The sequence below is a fragment of the Molossus molossus genome, unplaced genomic scaffold (assembly GCF_014108415.1).
Source record: "Molossus molossus isolate mMolMol1 unplaced genomic scaffold, mMolMol1.p scaffold_m16_p_10, whole genome shotgun sequence".
In the NCBI taxonomy this organism is placed as follows: domain Eukaryota; kingdom Metazoa; phylum Chordata; class Mammalia; order Chiroptera; family Molossidae; genus Molossus; species Molossus molossus.
The window spans coordinates 45,747,430-45,768,668 of record NW_023425345.1 but is presented as its reverse complement, the minus strand read 5'-3'; the positions used below and the strand labels follow the sequence as shown (position 1 = coordinate 45,768,668).

The 21,239-nt window shown below is 36.7% G+C and overlaps 1 protein-coding gene across 1 annotated transcript in view; it reads left to right on the top strand.

The window, feature by feature from the left end:
* Positions 1-21,239, top strand: part of ADAMTS20 (ADAM metallopeptidase with thrombospondin type 1 motif 20) — a 165,456-nt gene that overhangs the window by 82,299 nt on the left and 61,918 nt on the right. Inside the window, exons 16-28 of the mRNA XM_036251991.1 lie at positions 2,122-2,217; positions 4,426-4,592; positions 4,749-4,878; positions 9,822-9,948; positions 11,496-11,706; positions 11,846-12,010; positions 12,508-12,672; positions 13,895-14,014; positions 14,627-14,734; positions 15,521-15,685; positions 16,259-16,549; positions 18,009-18,170; positions 19,677-19,853. Of these exons, the coding sequence (XP_036107884.1) occupies positions 2,122-2,217; positions 4,426-4,592; positions 4,749-4,878; positions 9,822-9,948; positions 11,496-11,706; positions 11,846-12,010; positions 12,508-12,672; positions 13,895-14,014; positions 14,627-14,734; positions 15,521-15,685; positions 16,259-16,549; positions 18,009-18,170; positions 19,677-19,853 (2,084 nt within the window). The remainder of the gene's footprint in view (positions 1-2,121; positions 2,218-4,425; positions 4,593-4,748; positions 4,879-9,821; positions 9,949-11,495; positions 11,707-11,845; positions 12,011-12,507; positions 12,673-13,894; positions 14,015-14,626; positions 14,735-15,520; positions 15,686-16,258; positions 16,550-18,008; positions 18,171-19,676; positions 19,854-21,239) is intronic.

The following is a 21,239-nucleotide window of genomic DNA, read 5'->3' as shown; positions in this document are numbered from 1 at the left end:
TATTAGAGTAAATCCACTATTTGACAATGATGTGTGAATAGTTCCCCCAGTTACTGATGTGCTCTTACTGCTTTTCCTATAATCTCTAATGTATGTATTTATAATTTTTTTCAGGAAACTTGCTTTTAATTATTTAGTATTTGAACCAAACTTTTTTTTTTTTTTTTTTTTTGTATGACTTGGTCTATCTGTTATGTTTCTTGTTGGTAACATATTGAAAATATTGATTGAAGATGAAGGATGAAACCATAAAATTAAATGTGGATTTGGAATTATTATTACACTTGATTTTCCAGGAAGTATCTGGATTACAAGATGTATTTGATATTTGACTATGGTTTTATTTTTCTTCAAAATTGTTAGGAGAATGTAGCAGATATTTTCCATTCAAATTTTTCTGGGAAACATTTTTGTTTTTGTTTTTTTCATGGTAATAAAAGCAGTCCTTTAAAAATTTCCTTGCAAAATAAAAATGTACTTTTACAGTTTTACTGTTCAGCTTTAAATTATATTCACATGTGTTCGAGCACAGTTAAGTATGAATTGCTTCAATTAAAGTAGTATATTTTAAAACAAGATTTACATTTTTATTTATATTAAAAGTATAGTACATTTTGTACTATGACGATACTTACAAACCCTAGTTACTAGATGATCTGACTTATTTTTCTAATTGTTATGATTCATTATTTCATGGGAGCCATACATAGTTGATCCCTTTTTATAACCAATGGCACACGTTTATCAGTCTGATCTGTATTCAATGAAGAACATTTTTTTGTATAAAACCACATGCACCAAATTAAGATAATACATTTAACCTTGCCAAAGTTGTACTAGGAATTAATCAGTTTGTAACTGGAAAAAGATGTTAAATTCATTTCCATGGTCTGAATGGCTTTTATCACATCACTGCCCCCTGGCGGTAGCCTTCATCTTGTCACTTTTGCCATGGCTAGGAATTGGCTTTCTTGATAAATACGTAATAGCAAAGACAAATAGTGAAGGTTGTAGGAATATTTTATAGAAAAAACATTATTCTTGTAGACTTATAGTCTGTGACCATATCCATATAGTTATGCGGAATCATTAGACCGTCACCGAATATTTAAATGCGATGCCTTAGAGAGAGGTAAATAAGGGTGCTCTAAAACCATGCGAGGTAATTTCATATTGGAGTTGCAAACTTAAGCTCTTTTAAACTTCCTCCTCTTAAATTCATTCCATATTTATCAAAGTTAATGTACAAGAAAAATTTCAACTTCTTTTATTCATGTATTAAATAGAAGGGAAAATCCTGGAAGGGAAAGGAAAAACTTAGAATTATTATCACTGGAGCAAATGAGTATATTTGGACAGCTATGAAGCATGTAACATGAGTATTTTTAGCATAGGGAAAACTTTCCGTTCTTTCTTAATATATATTTAATATAGTGTTTCCTCATTTTTTAAGCAGTGCCAGTGTTGGTGAATTAGGTCTCGTAAAATAGAAATGTTATTTTCATTTCTCTCAAGTAAATGTTTTACTTTTCTCTTGACAATTTGTTAGTAGACTTAAAGAAATAATGTAAAAATGTGGGGGGTAGCTAGAGGGATTTCTGCTTATGCTAGAAACTAAAAATTTAAGAAAAATATGCTTCTCATTAATTCACATTATTTTGCTCTTTACTAAGTCTCTGTGTATACATATAGCCATGACCAGCTATTTTGATATCTTCTGGATTTGTGAATAGCATTTGGAACACTGTATTTAAAAAAACATTGGGAAATATAAAAAATAATAGTCAAATTTAAATACTGGATATGTGTATTAAATATCTCAGGAGCTAACACATTAGCTTAATTATTATTCTATACTCAAATTTTAGAAGTAAGAAAAATTAGGAAATGTACTTTAAGAATTTCAAACTCTGTGTGTTTCTAGACAACAACCACTTTTTCTCAATTCTTGGTAATTCGTATAAGGCATTGATTGGAAAAGAATAAGCACTGGTGTCATTTATCAACGATAAGGTGAAATTAAGTCTGAATATACTTTCGAACTGTTTCAGTCATACAGCAGTAATAGCCTCTGGACCATCTGTTTTTGTGAAAGTTAACATGTATAAAATTATATTGCAGGTTATAATGTTGTTGTAAAGATTCCCGCAGGAGCAACAAACATTGATATCCTTCAGCACAGCTATTCTGGAAAACCAGAAGATGACAATTACCTTGGTAAACATTTCTAGTAAACAGCACCAATATGTGGTTCGTGTGCGATTTCATGGAGGTCTGCGGTTGATGTAAATTCTTGGAAGGCAAGCAGAGACCCCTGAAAAAACATGCAATTTCAGTCCATACTGAGCTGAATCTCCTTACTCCACATACATTTTTTTTTTTTTCCTGAACAATACACTGTATCCTAGTTGAAAAATATGGAACCAAATTCTGAAAAGTAAATTTGAGTCGTTTTTCCCATACGAGTGTTTTAATAACCAAAGGTTATATTTAGTTAAAGTTGCATGTGTATTTAGAATAAAATCCTCTTCTAGCTTTTCATCTAAAATTTATTGGAGACCTGTTTGGGGTTAGATGGTTTAAAGAATTTTCTTAATTTTTAAAATCATGTAGCAAAAGGTTCTAAATACAATTTTTAAAACGTTTTAAAGAAATACAGAAAAAAACTATGGATTCATATTTTTAGTTATAGTACATTGTCTTAGCTATTTCTAGAGTATAGGTTTCTTTTATTATTTATTTTTAGAAAGTAGCTTTTAGGTTTAAGAAATTTCACTGAGGCCCAGAGATGAAGGGAATGCTTTACAAAATTTTTCCTTCTGCCTGAAAAAGACTTAAAATTGGCTTATGTATAATTCACCAAGTTAGAGTCTGTGGTATAAAGCTGAAATTCAGAAAGTACCTCTTCACATTAATGAAATGTGAAACAGTGGCTTGAATAATCAATGCTCGTAACTGAGGATCTAAATCTATAATGAACAGTTTATCTCAGGAATTGCGTTTGGCATTATGAAGTCAAATGTAAAGGGAACAACTGCTTAATGGATGCAGGATTTTGGGGGGGGAGTGATGAAAGAGTTTTATAACTAAATGGAGGTGGTGGTTATACAACATTGTAAATGTATTAAATGCCATAGAGTTGTTCATTTTAAAATGGTTAATTTTATGTTATGTAAATTTCACCTCTATAAAAAGGCAAAAAAATTTCTCAAAGAAAAGTGTAAATATTGTGATTATCCATTAACATTTAGTTGATATGTCTCTCTTAGGTTCCAAATGTAGATATTTGTATATTCCTAGGAATAGAAACCAGGTTCTGCCCAAGTTTAAAAATTAGAAATGTTCACCAGTGAAGTATCAAAATACATTCTAAGAGAACTGCTAGTGACAATATCAAAATCTAAATTGAAATGAGCAAAATAAACATGAAATCATTAGAGGGGATTTCTAAAACATATGTATTTATAAAATTTGCTTTGGTAACTAAAAGTAGTGAAATGTATACAGCTTTTCTCAGTAAAGTTCTGCTTATTTCTCTTAGTTTGAATGTAACTGATACTCTTAAATAGGCCTATCCACTTTGGCTAAATTGCAGATTTATGCAGAGGAATTTCCATTTTGTAGGATGAATGTAGAACTATATTGGTTCTTCATTGAATTAGTATAATATGTAAAGACAGTCATAACAGTCCATACAGACATAGAAATATCAAATTTATTTGGCAATAAATACTTCTAGGTAGCTTTTTTGTAGGATTTCTTGCAAAGTTTAGCCATAGGTAACTTGTGTACCCTGGGTGGGGTTCCCTGGAAGACCAAACAAATGTTTTCCAAACTGGTGATTGTTCCACTGGGAAATATAAGTACAGCAATAAAAAAGTATTTGATTAATAATGGCTTTTTCATTAGTGTAAAATTTAAAATTGTATATACCCTCTTGAAAATTTAAAAAAGCACAGTGCCTTAGAGTTTATACACAGTAATAGAATGCTTCTCCATGAAAAAGATCTAGACATCTATATAGAGAATCATGTAGTCATTGCATGCCTTTTTGAACATTGACCCTAGAGTTTAAAAAAAAGCCATTGATGACCAGAATTGTTTCAGCTGGTCTTTCTGCTGGGTCCATGGATTCCTTCTGTTTTCCCACTTCCTGTATATCCCTCCTGAAGCTGCATGTCTTGGGGAAGAAGATACCATCTCAGAAGAGTGTAAGGCAAATTTATTTTAATATCTTTAGCCGATGTGCTGAAGTTTCCCTACTTGTGGGTTAGATACCACATTGTAGTAAAATAAAATTTATTACCTCAGTATTAATTTACATTTACATTCTTAATTTCAAAAAAGGATTTGAATATTAAAAGTTAAACACTTTTCTGTGCTGGTGACTGGTTTTGCTGTTTCATGAATACCATTCTTTTACAGCATTATCTGACACTCAAGGAAACTTTCTTTTGAATGGAAATTTTGTTGTAAGTATGTCAAAAAAGGAAATCAATGTACAAGGAGCTATTTTTGAATACAGTGGTTCCAACAACTCAATCGAAAGAATTAACAGTACTGATCGGCTAGAAGAAGAGGTTGTTTTGCAGGTAAATTCTCAGTAGTCGTTAATAAGACTTAGCTTTAATCATATTAGTAAAGTGTGATGGTTAAGTGTTTTGCATTTATTATTGAATACAAAATGATATCTTGTAAGGGTATATTTTTTATGAATTAATTGTATGCTGCTTTTTATTTTTATTGAGGTTTTGTGTGTGGGTAATTTATACAACCCTGATGTGCGTTATTCCTTCAATATCCCGATGGAAGAGAAGAGGGACCTGTTCACCTGGGATCCATATGGGCCATGGCAAGACTGTACCAAAATGTGCCAAGGTACACTGGTATTAAAAGAGACAAAAGTGCCCTGGCCAGTTTGGCTCAGCGGTTAGAGCGTCGGCCTGCGGTCCGGAGAGACCCGGGTTCGGTTCCCGCTAAGGGCACGTACTTCGGTTGCAGTTTGTCCCCGGCCCTGGTTGGTCGTGCGGGTGGCAGCCACTCGATGTGTCCCTTCACGTCGATGTTTCTCACTCTCTCTTCCTTCCTCTCTCTCCCTCCCACTCTATCTGTACAAAAAAAGAAATGGAAAAAATATCCTCGGGTGAGGATAAAAAAAAAAAAAGAGACAAAAGTTTGCGCATGTGGGTATAATTTGGGGCACTTTCGAGTCTGGCTTATACGCTCTGGCAGAATTCTCCCCACTGTCCACACACATGTATACTACACAGACGTCCAAAGCTTTCCTTTCTTACCCCCCTTCCTGCTTTTCTCCCCTGTCATTCTTTCTGTTTCTTGTACTTAACAGCCTCATTGATCTCTACCCATTTCAACATTCTGCATTACCGCTCCTTTCCTTTCTCTTCACGTTTTTTTCTCACAGTCACAGAAAGTTTCTCTAACTGGGATACTGTTTCCCAATAAAATAACTCCCCTCCACACTCTTGCCCGGCCCCGTTTCCTTCGTTTAGTGTCGGAGTACCAGACATGCTTTCATTCTTTCACCTTCATTCTGCGACCACAGGAAGTAGTATTTGTGCTGATGGCCTGAGCCGCTGAAGGCCGCAGAGGGTGGTGGGGCGTTGACCCAGGGAAGGAGCACGCTGGAGTCTGTACTGGTCCGTCATTGCGGGTATTGAGTGTGCAGCGCCGTTTGTTCACATCAGTAGACACGTACTGAGTGAGCGCTTTGTTTCAGGTTATTAATCAGACCCCTAATTCTGCTTTCAAGTTTTAAGTCTAGTGGATGAAACAGCCTGGGTGGATTACCTTAATTTATCATGGTGAAGGCATTGCTGTAGGTAGATGGAGAGGACCCCAGGAAAGGTGGAGGGGGCCGTTTGTGGGGAGATGGAATCTGAAGGAATTGGGAGCTTGTGTGGGATGGACAGGTGGTTGCCATGGGAGCTAGCGAAAGGTTTGGGAATCGGAGGGGCAGTGGGCCAGGGAAAAGGCTACCGAGAACAGGGTGGACACGAGCTGAGGGAAGCAGTGACCACGGGTGATGGGAATGTGAGGGACAGCCTGACAAACTGACCTCGAGGTGTCGAAGGAATTGTGGCATCATCCTGTTCAGAAAAAGGCGCAGCGTTGGTACAAGGGTGCCCGGAATGGCTGTGGGAACCAGGTGCTCCTGCTTGGGCAGGGTCCCGGGGAGGGAGGCGGAGGAAGATGACGCAAGGCCCACTGGGAGAGATGCTGGAGGTAGGGATGAAGAGCTCTGATAACAGGAGGGGGGGATTCATTTTCACAGAAAGACCCTGGATATGCTTTAGAGAAGGGAATGGAGGTTTGGGAGCTAGGGCCAGCTTTTGAGGATTGAGTGGGGTGAGCTGGTGTATGGCCGTGGATGTGGGCAGCTAGGATCAAATCTGTGGAACAAGGGAATGAAGGGACTTTCCAACATGTGGAGAACACAGCAAGCAAAGGAAAACAAGACCCGAAATGAAGGGTTGGACAAGTCGTGGTGAGGTAGTTTGGGAGTCTGAACCCAGAGACATCTCTTCAACAGTTATGTGCAGGGGAAACGGAACTACTAATTCTATTGCCACATTGCGATGCTATGTTCAGTCTCTTTTTTTGCAGGTAAATTTGGTTTCTCTAAAGTTAGATTTCCTCAATTTTATTTGTTTCCTTGTTTTTTTCTGGGTACTGGGTGTTTTTAGTTTTCAAACTGTTGATGAGAACTATACATTTTGTTTATTGGTTTAATCTATCAGTTTAAATTTTTCTTCACTTTTTCTTCATCTCTTGCTACCAGGGTCCTCTTTTCTCTTGTTCGAATTGAGCCTGTTACATGGCTGTCATCATGGGCTTTACTTTCATTATGATCCAGGGAAATCTTTTAGACTTTCTTTTGTGTTGGATTTTCTGTTTTATAAACCCCACGAATTCCTCTTTTTTGATCGATTTCCCCCATTAGGTGGAACATATCCCCTAGTGTTTTCCTGGAAAAGAAAGGTAGTTTTTTGAGACCTTGCATATTTTAAAAAATGGCATTATTCTGTTCTCACACCTGATCGACAGGTTGGCTGGTATAAAATTCTTAGATGACAATGCTGAAAGCTTGAGTTTCAGGCTTGCTTTCTGATTTCCTGTGATATGTTCTATTGTGGAAGTTTTGTGGATTCCCCCTTTAGTTCTGGTGGTGAGAAATGTCAGGACAATGGGCCTTGATTTGGGTGTTTCTTTCATCTATTTTCCTAGGTTATTAGACGCCATTCCAATTTGGAAAGATATCCTTTGACTTAAGAACACTTATCAGATTATTTCTTTGATAATTTTCTCAAGTTAAATTTTTCTTCCATCTTTCCGAAATTTGTATTACTTGGATGCTGAACCTCCTGAATTGATCACTTATTTTCTAATTTCTCCTCCTTATTTACAGTGTTTTCTTAATATTTCTTCTCATACATCTTGCTTTTGTCTCATGGGTGCAATATCCGTGTCTCTGAGAGTATGAGTCATAGCCGGTAAGTTTCCTTTTGCTTCCTGACACACCTGTTTCACTTTAGTTCTCTTTTGGTCTCTTTTGTATTAGTGACTTTCCTGAAGTGTCTGCGGACCCTTTCCTGCTTTTTCACATAAGACTAAGATGCTGAAAGTCCTGCACGGATCAGACAAGCCAAATAGGGGCCTCATCACTGAGTAATTAATTGGATCACTAAGTAGCCTTTCCATGTCATTGGGGAGAAGCCCCAAATGTCATTGTCAGTTGATCTTTCCTCTTGGGAGAATTCCTCTCTTGAGAGACCCTTCATCCCATCTTCTGAAGGTCCCTGAGAGGACCAGGGAACCATAAAAGTTGGCTTGGAGTGACAGGGAAGTGAAGAGAGGCCAGCGGGCCTGTGTGAGGACTTCGCCTGTTTTCAGAGCAGTGCTTCCCTGGCTTCCTCCAGCTGTGCCTGTGACCTCAAGGTCACCTTCTCTGGAGCCGTGGAAGCCACTGGGCACCTGTGGCTAGTCTATAGAAAAGTGCTGTCCATGAAATACATGATGGATTTGGAAGATTAGCATAAAAAACAATGTAAAATGTATCATCAATAATTTCTATATTGATCATGTAGAAATGATCACTTTTGGATATTTAGAGTTCAATATAAATATTAATTTCACCCTTATCTTTTTACCTTTTTATTGTGAGTGCCAGAAAATGTAAAATTACGTGTGTGTAATTTTGGGTGTTTTGGACAGTGCTGCTTTCAACTAGAAGCAAGGTAGGAGTCTAACCATTCTTGGTAAATACTTCTCGTCACTTCTGCCTGTTTTCAGACCTACCCCTCACACGTTCACCTCCTCAGGAACCTGGTGTTTTTTATTCCTGGGCTTCTCTTGGATTCTATAGCACGAGTGGTTTGTTTCTTATTCACTTTTCCCTCTACACAGGCTTAAGTTTCAGCTTTCTTGGCTTTGTTGAACAGTTATTTCCATCCACTTTTCATAATTAGAATTTCCTTTTCTTGCCTACTGCGTTTCCTTTTTTATTCTCTGTGTTCTTATAGGTTTATGCCTTTTCAAAATTCCGTGTAGTTATTTCAGATGGCATTTAGGAAGGAGCGGAGATAAACATGTGTGTTCGTGTTTAGCTGACAGGAAGTATACCCTTGAACTTTGATAAAATAGAAATTTGATCATGTCACTGACTGCTTAAATGCTTTCCTGGCTCCTCACTGCAGAAAGTGTGAGGTTGAATCTTCCTGGCCTGTTATGACCAGGTCTCTCTTGCTGTGGTTATGCTGCACACAAACTCCCACCATATCTCAGGACAGCACAGCCACACTCTGTTTTGGCTGCTTACTTGGCTATGACTCTTCTTTGTTTTGTATCTGTGTCCATGTCATTAAAAAAAAAAAATCAATAGACTTTTTTTCTTAGAGGAGTTTTAGTTTTATAGAGAAACTGAGCAGAAAGTACAGAAATTTCCTGTCATCTCCCTTCATCCGCTCCCCACCCCCATTCCCGTTATTAACATTTTGTATTAGTGTGGCACATTTGATACAATTAATGCATTATTATTAACTAAAGCCCAGACTTTTCATTAGGGTTCATTCTTTGTGGTACACTCTATGAGTTTTGATAAACGTATGATGACATGTATTTACTATTACAGTATCATGTAGAATACCTTCACTCTCCAAAAACTCGCTCCCTGCCTTCCCTCAGAAACCTGTGACACCCACGGATCTTCTCGTTGTCTGTCCATGCCTTTTTCATTCACAAGCCCAGGCTGAAAGCTCAGCCCATCTGGGAAAGGCTGTCTTCAAGGCCCAGGGGAAGGGCAGGCGCCGGCAGAGCATGCAGTGGCTTTAGAGCTTCTGCCTGGAACTGGAATAGGTCACATCCCCTTACAGTAGGTTGGCATAAGCCTCTTGTCAATGGGCAGGGACATATACTCCTCCCACAGGAAGTTAGAGTAACATTGTAGCCAGTGGAGACATGCAATTCTCTTACAGGGAAGGGGGGAGTAAATAATGAGGGAACAATAACATGGTATACCATATAGCATCAGCGCCAACCCTGGCCACTCAGTTCTCCACTCACAACCACTCCATCCAGCCACAATCATCTGTCTACTCCATCCATACCTGTCCCACTTTTCTTGTCTCTTCACTAAGCAAACTCCTCAGTTTTCAGGATTGAGTTTACTCTAGAAAGACGTTCCTGACTAGATTAACATGCTAGTCTATCCTGTATGTTGTGTGGGATTTTTTGCTTTCTTAGCTAAATTATCTGCTTATATGAATTTTCTTTTTCTTTTTAACTTTCATTTGACTTCGACCAAGGTCTTCATAGAAGAAAAATGATCTGCATACGTAAGAGTGATCTTACGGTGGTGTCCGATCAAAGGTGTGACTACCTACCCCTTCCACTGTCTGTGACTGAAAGGTGCAATACAGACTGTGAACTAAGGTAAAAGAAAAATAATGTACCCAGTGTATCAGGTAGCCAGATTAAAATCAATAAATGAATAAGATGTCAAGCATCCTAGTGCAATGCCTGGCACAGAGAGGACATGTAATTATTGTCTATCCTCTGTCCCTGCCATTATGAAATTCCAGGCTCACTAACTTATTGTGAAACTCAGCAGCTGGTTTGAATTTTTGTTGCTAGTATTTACTGAATATGGTCAGAGGCCTCAATATTTGTATAGGAAATAGAAACGGAGTTGTCTATAAAATATATACAAATAAACTCTAATCTGAAAATCCATGGTTTAAATATCTGAAACAATAAATTTTGTAGCAAGATTCTGTAATTCCCATTTGATTGATGAACCAATGAACTTTTAAAGTTTGAGGATTAGAGAATCCATAGATAAAGAAATAAATTTTATCAGCATGTTTCCCATTAAGCATTAAAGAACATGACCTAGATCACAGGGAAGTTTGTACATCTAACTTAAATTTCCTGTCATCAGGTTTTTTGTGTAAATAGTCTTAGAGTGAAGCTAAGAATAATAACCCATCTAGCTGGTGACAGTTAACATGTGGGGATGGACAGAAGCTCCTTCACCCACCAAAGATGAAAATTTATATATATTTGTGATGATGTTTGAAGACATATAGTGAAAGCCTAATGGTAGAAGTGCCTGTGTAAGTTACATCACTGCCACGCAGTAGAGTAAGACACAAGAAATCCTTGAGATACTGTTGCGGATGGAAATGAACTCTGAATTCTGTGCTTTGTTTTACTGGTATACTACCAATGTCTGATAGATCACTGGATAATAATTGGAATAATTTGGCAAAAATTATAGATTTTACTTGTGGAAAAAAAATTTCCCTGAAAACAGCTAAAAATAGATCACATGAGTTAATAAGAAAATGTGATATGCTCTATAAAAACCTTGTTTACCAACTTTTAAATGCTTTATCTGTGTGATCATATTCTCAGTATTCCCTGATCATAATTATCCAGGGGTTGCACAGGGAGACACTCCCTGATTACAAGTCAAATAGATTTGGTTATAGACTTAATTATACAATTATTGCTACTAATTAATTGGGTAATCTTGATCTAAGCCAGTTGTTTTCGAAAGTTTTTGGCAAAGCCTGGGTTCGCAAAGCTGCTGCCAAATGTCAGGGTCAACAGGTATAGTGCTGGCTGCTATCTCCAGCTTTCACCAGACTGGCTACGATTTCACAGGTTTGAAGAGCAAGTTAGATTTTATTTATGAAAAAAGTGATACATCTAACAAAAAAAGTCAAGTGCTTATTATCATTCGCATACACAACCCCTCTGGGCCTCATTTTCTTATCTATAAAATGAAAGTTTGAGTTATATAATCCCTAAGAACTCTATTTCTAATTTGGTGACACAAACTATTTTCAGATGGCTTGTTTATCAACTCGCACACAATTTTAAAAATTGAATCCTATGCATGAGTCTCTCTGAACTCGTTTTTGGATTGCATTAATTGGCATACCTCCTAAGAGTGATAACATCCTTTGCTCTAGATGGCACATCATCGGCAAAAGTGAATGTTCATCTCACTGTGGTCAAGGATACAGGTCCTTGGATGTCCACTGCATGAAGTATTCTATTCATAAAGGACAAACTGTCCCGGTAGATGACCACTACTGCAGTGACCAGCTGAAACCTCCTACTCGAGAACCCTGCCATGGTGACTGTGTCTTAACAAGGTGGCATTATTCGGAATGGTCCCAGGTACAGACAAACAGTGTTACTTATGAAAAGTTACTCCTTTTTTTTTTTCTAATTAAACATTTGTTGCTCTAAAGTATACTTTTGTTAAATCCCCCCAAACCCCCATTTTTCACTACTTTTCTTCTTGTTTTTCAATCAGTGTTCCAGGAGTTGTGGAGGAGGGGAAAGGTCTCGAGAATCTTATTGTATAAATAACTTTGGCCACCACCTTGCTGACAGAGAATGCCAAGAGCGTCCCCAAGCGACGATAGAGAATTGCAATGAATTTTCCTGTCCCAGTTGGGCTACCAGTGAGTGGAGTGAGGTAACATTAAACACATAAGGCTTAGAACTCTTACAATATTGTGTAGGAAAGCTTTGCCATCTAGGCTGTATGTAATTCAAAATTCTTTAAATTTATTATTTTGTAAATTACTTTGTTATCAAGGCAATAAAAATGAATAAGTGGTTGGTTCTTAAAACATTTACAGTATCTGGCTAACACTACCCTTTACTGGTGTTTAATCTGTAACTGTTTTCATAAGATAGTCCCACTATCCACAATAGCCTGAGATACATATTTATTCTAAGGTATTTTTGTCCATTTGTTTCTAGGGCAAATAGATGTTGCATTGGGATTTGGGCAGCAAGTTTGGGTGGCTGATCTTACCCAGTGAATATCACTGGAGGAGTGAAGGGAAAATGTCCTTAGGAATGGTCTTTCAACTGCATTTTAATATGCAAATTAATAATTATATCATTTTGTAAGGTGCTTTATTGATTAATATTGAACATAAATAATGGTCAGTTGTATTCTTACAGTGTCTTGTTACATGTGGAAAAGGAACAAAGCAGCGACAGGTGTGGTGTGAACTGAATGAAGATCATTTGAGTGATGGCTTCTGTAATCCAAGTACCAAACCTGAATCTCTGAGGCCATGTGAGCTTCATGCATGTGCTTCCTGGCAAGTAGGACCATGGGGTTCTGTGAGTATACGATAAGGGTGTTTCTGACTTCATCTGTCTCTACAGAATAGCACAAACATTGCGGTATATTCATTCCTTTAGTAGATGGCAGCTAAATTTGGATTCGTTTATTGGAAAAATACCACTGAAACAGTAAACCCTTATTTGCACAATTTTCTCAGTAGTGCTATTAATTTGCTCTGGTAAATATTTCAGCTTTGTGTTTGAATTTACAAGATGCTACAAATGTTATGCTTTCATTAGCTTTGTTTATAAATATTTTCATGTTGTTTCTAATTATCTTTATTGTATGTAGAATAGGCATTGTTTAGAAGTTTTGTCAAAGAGGAAGCTAGGAATCTGCAGGATGAACAGTGGTCAGGCGGGGTAAGGGTGGCCAGTTTATATCCACAGCTGATGGGAAACCTTCTCTTACCTTCCCTTGAACTTTGTCTTATGTCCTTGCTTCTTCATCTCTTTGGAATTTACTCAGCATGTGTGTATTCCATGCTGGTGAGTCAGCTGTGACTCCTGGTGACCTTATGAATAGGTGTCTACAATATCCCTGTCTTTAACAGCCCTGCTCCGCTCTATAGAGTCTTGCCTACCGCTTCTTTTATGGAGTCAATCCATCTCATATTTGGCCTTCCACTTTTTCCTCTGCCTTCTGTTTTTCCCAGAATTATTCTTCCTAGTCCCCCCCCCCAAAAAAAAACACACCTGCCTTCTCATGATGTCCCTAGAGTAGCTTCGGTTTTGACATTTTGCTTCTAATGATATTTCAGGCTTAGTTTGTTCTAGGATCCCCCTGTTTATCTTCCTGGTAGTCCAAGGTGTCAGTGGCCCTCTCCTCCAAAACCGAATTTCAGTTCATCAATTTATTTAGCATAATAAATGGCATACATACACGAGGTAGATTTTTTTGAAAAGTATTCTATTTCCCTAAATTCTGCTGACTGTCTCCAAAATGTCAGATCTCTGTTGATGTTTTTACATGATGATGTTTTCAAGATACAATAATAACTGTCCATTTTAACTTCAGTATTTTACTAGTAGCTAGCTATATAAATTTGAATACATATATACAGAGAATAAATTTACTAATATTTAGTCTAGAATCTGGTGTAAAGACTAATAAAAAAATCTTCTGAAAGGATATTATTAACTGTGTATTTATTAAAAAATTAAGTTTCTATAATTTTTAAATAGTGATGGTATTTGATATCTGCTTATATTCTTTCAGTGCACAGCCACATGTGGACATGGGTATCAGATGCGTGCTGTTAAGTGTGTCAATGAGCTACTCAGTGCCGTGTTGGATGACAGAGGGTGCCATGGAGCTAGTCGCCCTAGTGACAGGCAGGTAAAGGACACCTGTTCATGGATTATGAAAAAGAAAGGCGTATGACATAGGAGGATGAATGCTGTGTTAAAATGATTTCCACACGCCTTTTTCCCACTATGTGCCTTAAGAACATGTGTGTGCATGTGCGTCAGAGAGATCTTATCATTCTTGGGTTTTCCAGCTTTATAGTTTTAGGAATACACTTTTTATTCTTTATCTGCCATTGGATCCTTCACTTAACATATATTTCCATCCTTTGAATTGCAGAAGGAGGACAATATCTATTATGAATATCAGACCTTTAAAGTGTGTCCTACTGTTTAAGGCAGTCTGTGTTCATTCAGAATGTCTCGGGTCAGTGGTATTTTTGAAGAACTGTTGCTCTTATCAGCCATCAGAACAAAATGACCCAGACTTTAGAATTGTCATACTATCCACTTCAAGCCCTTGCCAGTACTTTATACTTTTGGAAAACAAACAAAAGGAAACCTTTCCATTGTTTGTTTGCAATTGAGTATGAAACTATTCTTGAACTAGATATGGGGAAGAAGAAATGAAGTATAGGATTTAATGCACTTCAGAGTGATTAGTTAATTGATGTTTTGTGAGATCTGTTTTTCTTTTGAACAGGACTGCATGGTGACACCTTGCCCAGTTATCCCTCAAATTGGGGCCACTTCATTACCAGCTGTTCCCATGGGAAAGATAGCGCAATGGCGACATGGTTCTTGGACGCCAGTAAGTGAATTTTATTAAGAGGTACAGTGTTTCTATTATTGGAGGCTTTTAGATACCCACAGAATGGTTGCTACAGTTTGCCAAATTAATGTATGCATCCATTGTCAGGTATTTTGATGGTGTGGAAGGATTTGGGAGTTTAGAATTGGGTAACTTAATGGCCAAATTCTGTGCCTTTCAAGAACTGTGTCTCTGGGCAAGAAACTTAAGTTTCTGGGTCTATTTTGTAATTATAGAATGGGGATATGTCACAAGCTGTTATGAGAAGCAGATATGATATGAGGCTGTTTGGTGTTTTTTTGTTTTTGTTTTTTGTTTTTGTTTTTTAATCAGCCTTTATTTAAACTACTGACATTTTCATGTTTTTCTAAATTGAAAGCTTTGCTTTAACCATATGTGGTCTATATTTGAAAGCTTCTCATATTCTCTGAATAAATTATGTGTTCATATTTACTCTGTTACTTAGGTCTTCAAAGATATTTTAAGTATTTTAACATTCTCTTATACAAAATGCTTTTCATCTCTCTAATTTACCAATAATTAATTGGTATCCCAGGAAGTTGAATGTACTGTTCTCATTGTAAATATTCAATTTGTGAAATTTATTATATAAACTTAGTGGGGTATTCACTGCCTGTCCTTGACTCAGAAAGGGATGCCAGGTGATATCATTTACAATTTGATTTTTCAAGAAACTTGATATTTTAGAAATTTGAGCAACTGCTTTGTGTAAAGGAAGTAGGGAAGGTACTATATAACACCTGGGTATCATTCCATTTTTTTAAGTGCTCTGCATCTTGTGGAAGAGGTAACCAAGCCCGCTACGTGAGCTGTCGTGATGCTCATGACGGAATAGCAGATGAATCATACTGTGCATACTTACCTCGACCTGCCGAAGTCTCTGTCTGCTTCAGCCCTTGTGGGGAGTGGCAAACTGGGAATTGGTCACCTGTAAGTATTTTTATGAGAAAAGAATGAAATAAAAAATTTAAATATGCCCTGGCCGGTTTGGCTCAGCAGTTAGAGCATTGGCCTGTGGTCCAGAGAGACCCGGGTTCGGTTCCCGCTAAGGGCACATACCTCGTTTGCAGTTTGTCCCCGGCCTTGGTTGGTCGTGTGGGTGGCAGCCGCTCAATGTGTCCCTTTCACGTTGATGTTTCTCTTTCTCTGTCCCTCCCACTCTATCTGAACAAAAAATGGAAAAACGTCCTCGGGTGAGGATAAAAAAAAATTTAAATATAATTAAGAAGTACAAATTGGCAGTTACAAAATAGTCATGGGGATGGAAAATACAGTATAGGGAATATAGTCACTACTATTGTAATAACTCTTTATGGGGCCAAGTGGGTACTAGACTTATAGGGGTGATCACTTCATAAGTTATATAAAATTTAAGCATGATGCTGTACACCTGAAACTAATATAATATTGAATGTTATGTGTAATTGAAAAATAAAAATATTTGATATTTAATATTATATTATAGTTTATTACATTGCAAATGTTGTCGAAATTTGTAATCAGTGTTCAGCTTCCTGTGGCCATGGGAAAACAAATCGACAAGTTTTATGCATCAAGTACCATCAGCCAATTAATGAGAATTACTGTGACCCTGAAGTTCGCCCTTCAATGGAACAAGATTGTAATGTGGCAGCCTGCCCGCCTATGTACAGCAACTTTCCAAGTTCCTCTGAGCAGCCAAACCATTTTCCAGGCAGGAATTTTCCACTAACTCACAAACCAGAAGATAATGAAAAGTGGGGGGTCCATCCATCCATCAGAGGAAACCAATGGAGAACAGGACCATGGGGATCAGTAAGCAGTCTTTATTGAGTTATAGTAATTCTGTAATTTTGTTATCTTATAGCCTTTTAACGGGTATGTATGTAATGACAGCTGATGCTTTTAATGCTACGTTTATTTGAAGATCAATAGTTTAAATCGTAAAAGGATTAAGCAGGTTTTGATAATAGATAACAAATCCCCAGAGTTCTTATTGAATTACACACTAATGTGATATTATGTTTACAGAAGAATGAACTTCAAAACAATCAGATTATAGTCCATTTTAATCAAAGCAAGATGAAATCTTTTAAGACTACAAAGGTTTATGAAAAAATGAAACCCAGAAATTGATAGCAGTGTAGCAAGCTGGTATAATAACATGATAAATACAGAAGGTACAATTGTATTTCATATTTTATATGAAATTAAAGACACAAAATAGAGAAAAACACCAATTTAAAGTTAAGTAATTTAACACTATTCCTTCAGATTGAGACCTTCAAACTTGGATTGCTTATTACTTAGTATTTAGGACAAAGGTGAATTTACTATTGCAAGCTTTTAAAAGACCACCTTTCCTAGAAAGATTATATGTACCCCCATGTTTGTAGCAGCACTATTTACAATAGCTAAGATCTGGAAACAGCTCAAGTGTCCATCAGTAGACGAGTGGATAAAAAAGCTATGGTACATATACACAATGGAGTATTACGCAGCTGTAAGAAAGAAAGATCTCTTGTCCTTTGAGACGACATGGAGGGACCTGGAGAGTATCATCCTGAGTGAGGCAAGCCAAACAGAGAAGGACAAGTATCATATGATCTCACTTATTTGTGGAATATAATGAACATAACAGTCTGAGGAATGGGGTAGTCCCAGAGACGTGGAGGTGGGGTACAGACTGACAATCCCCAGAAGAGGGGATGGTGGGGGAGAGATAAACCACAGAACTTATATGCATGTATGCATGAACAGTGGACATGGACAACAAACTGGGGACAGGACGGGGAGGGAGGGGGAGGAGGGAATCAGGGGGGGGAAGAAACATCTGTAACAAAAATTAATTAATAAAAAAGAAAAATAAATAAATAAAACACCACCTTTTCATGAATTGGATGACTCACATTATAGAGATGTAAATTCTCCTCAAATAGACATATAAACTCCGTGAAATACCAATCAAAACTGAGCCTTTGGGAGGACAGAGACTGTTAGGTTGTTTCTGGAATGTATATGAAAATAAGAGTCAAGAATAGAAAACAACAACAAACCCAAACAGACTAAAAAATAAAATCACCTTTTCATCAGCAGATTCTAATGAAGCCCCTGCTAAAACTCGAGTGTCCTGACAGAGTTCCTCAATTCAAATTATGATCCCACTACAGGGGGCTTTCACGTGGGGACTTTGAATTTGAGTCAAAATACGAATGCTTTCTCCATGTCACCTCGTGATGTGGAATCTGGGGTTTGTATGTTTTGTGTCTGTCAGTGCTCCAGCAGTTGTGCCGGAGGTGCTCAGCGCCGAGTTGTGGTCTGCCAGGATGAAAACGGACAAAGTGCCCATTACTGTGATGCTGCCTCCAAACCCCCCGAGTCCAAGCACTGCGACTCAGGACCTTGTCCACGGTGGAACTATGGAAGCTGGGGAGAAGTAAGTATAGTGTTTCTTAAACTTGTGGAGGCCATGGCATCTCTGCAGACCAAAAGTGAAGTACTTCCTACTGTTACTGTTAGATCATATCGCCTCGCTGTACTGTGCAGAAAGATCTTTTGTTTTATCCAGTTAGCAAAACCATGTTCTTTTTTTTTTTTTTTTTTTTATCCTCACCTGAGGACGTTTTTCCATTTTTTTGTTCAGGTAGAGTGGGAGGGAGAGAGAGGAACAGAGAGAGAGAGAGAAACATCGATGTGAAAGGGACACATCGAGTGGCTGCCACCCGCACAACCGACCAGGGCCGGGGACAAACTGCAACCGAGGTACATGCCCTTAGCGGGAACCGAACTCGGGTCTCTCCGGACCGCAGGTGTATGCTCTAACCGCTGAGCCAAACCGGCCAGGGCAAAACCATGTTCTTTTAATAGACATTCTGTCATGGTATGTATCACTCCTTCATGACGGGAAATATACACTCTAGATTTTTAAACAGAATCTAATAAGGTTAGCCAATATGTCTGTGAACCTAATACCTTTCTAAAATTAGTATATTGTTTTAATTTCTTAGAAAATTGGATTAATATATAGGCCATGTTTATATCTTATTACAGAACCATTCATTTGCTGAATCTCTTAAGCAGATAGTTGATGATTATTGAGCACTTTCTTTATGTCCTGGCATTCTTCTTCTTCTTTGGATATGAAGATAATTTTTAAATGGTTATAATGAATATTGATCTCACCTGTAATATGGATGAGAAGAATGAGAAAGACAATGGCGTTGGATGAATAAAATAAACCACCTAATTTAATTAGTCAAATATTTTTGTTTAATGATTTTTTAGTACATATTTTTTCTTCATAGGAATTTTAGAAATCATTTTTTAAAGATACACTTCTGACCAGGTGATTATAAATATCAAGTAACATTTTTATATCTGAATTGAAGCATGCTTATTGTGGAAATTCAAATAATGTGAAAAATTATGTAGAGATAAAAACTTTTAACATATTAATACATTTCCTGCCAGATATCTGTCCTACATTGGGCTAGAAATAGGGTAATATTATCCACCTACTGTTTTTTATGTACTGTACACTGAACATCTTTCCATGTTTATAAATTTAGATCTGCCTTATTAGCTTTCATAGCTATAGAGTATTCTATTGATAGGATACCATACATTATGTAGTTACCACATATTAAGTAAATCAGTTTTGTTTTTGGTTTAACCTGCCAGACTCTTAACCTACCAAGAGTCTATGTTATAGATCCTTGATATTTTACTGAAATATCTTATGGTACCAATACTCAAAATTTTGTTTATTTTTTAAAATTATGGAAGCAATCCTTTTTCTTTCTTACCCAGGAAGAAATGTTGACAATTATGAGGAAAGGATAAACTTTAGACGAGCATTTCTAATGATGAATGAAACGTTCAATAAAGCCGTATCATATTCTCTTGACAGCCACAGCATTCTTCATTTTCTTCTCAATTTTAGTGTACACAAACATGTGGAGGAGGAATAAAGTCAAGATTTGTAATCTGTCAGTTTCCCAATGGCCAACTGTCACAGGAGCAAAACTGTGAAATCTTAAACAAGCCACCTAGCGTGGCACAGTGCCATGTGCATGCCTGCCCTGGTGATGTGTCATGGCACCGGGGACCGTGGAAATCGGTACGATAGTCTTCTTATTTTTACCTGTTCTGTTGTATTTTGTTTTACTATGTCCCCTTTAATTTCCTTTTTTTAAAAAATATAAATTGTGATGCACACACTATATCTTTCTCATGTTTTAAGCAGACCCTTGGTCATCTTGACTTGTGTTATTATATTTGATAGTTTGGATGAACAATCCGTTCAAGTACTGTAATATGTATAATAATAGTTTTATATGTATTTATTTTTTTACAAATGAATTTTGAACCATAGTACTATTCTAATTTGAAATATTTCACTCTGGTACATTTTGGCTTGCCAATTAATCAGAAATGTTTACTATTTACATTTGTATCTAATGTTATCATTGTGCTTGTAACAGTGGCAAATTAAGGCGGTGTCTTGTTTGCGTGTATCACTGTATGTGGCTTTCTTTTGTCTGTCATTGTCCAGTAACTGATCCAGAAGCAAATAACATTCTTTAAAACTTTGTTTTATCATTGTTTAACTTAGTATTTTGTTTGGAAATGTGAAAATATTATATAAAAGTAAAGATAGAGAATTTTACATAGCTGAAGTAAATTGTTTACAATTTGTTACATACATCATGGAAAAGTATGATTTATATAGTAATTTATATGAATATGAATATTCATTTCTTCCACTGTGTGGAGTTACTGTGTTTTGGGGACATTTTAATTTTTTTGGAGCCATAGACAAAATTCATAAATATTGTTTGTGAATGGTTTATTTTTTCTAGTATTTTTCAAATATCCAGGCTTTGAAGCATAATTAATTTATATTTATATATATATTAAAATTAGCATTTTGGTCACTTTTGATATTTTAAATTATGAATAACCAAATATACTTCTTTCAGGTGAAAACTGATTTGAGTCTATAATCTATTTATAATTAAATTTATAAAACTAAACAGTTCTTCATTTGAAAAATAATTATAACTCTGGTTTTATAACCAATTTTGATGTGTACAGTTGTTTTTCTTTGTCCAAGTCAAAGCTTTATAATGACATGTAAACCCAAGTTTCCATTTAATACTATTTGAAAAGTAGGTCAAGTTCTAATTCACCTTTATAGTCAAAGTGTGACTGATATAAAATAACAGAACATTTTAACTTTATAGGAGAATCTTAAAGTTGCTACATCAGAAAACCATCATTTTGTGGGAATTAACAAGACATGTTTTGCCATAGAAAGCACCCACATGTTTACTTCATAAAATGTTTACTGACCATCTACTGTATCTTAGGCACGGTGCTACAAAGATAATAAAGACATGTTTCTTATCCTTGTGGAGTTCACAGTCTAGTTGGAGAGATTTGAAATTCTATAGAAACTCAACATAAAAAGGTATCATTCTTTTCGTTAGCCATCTTAGGTTGG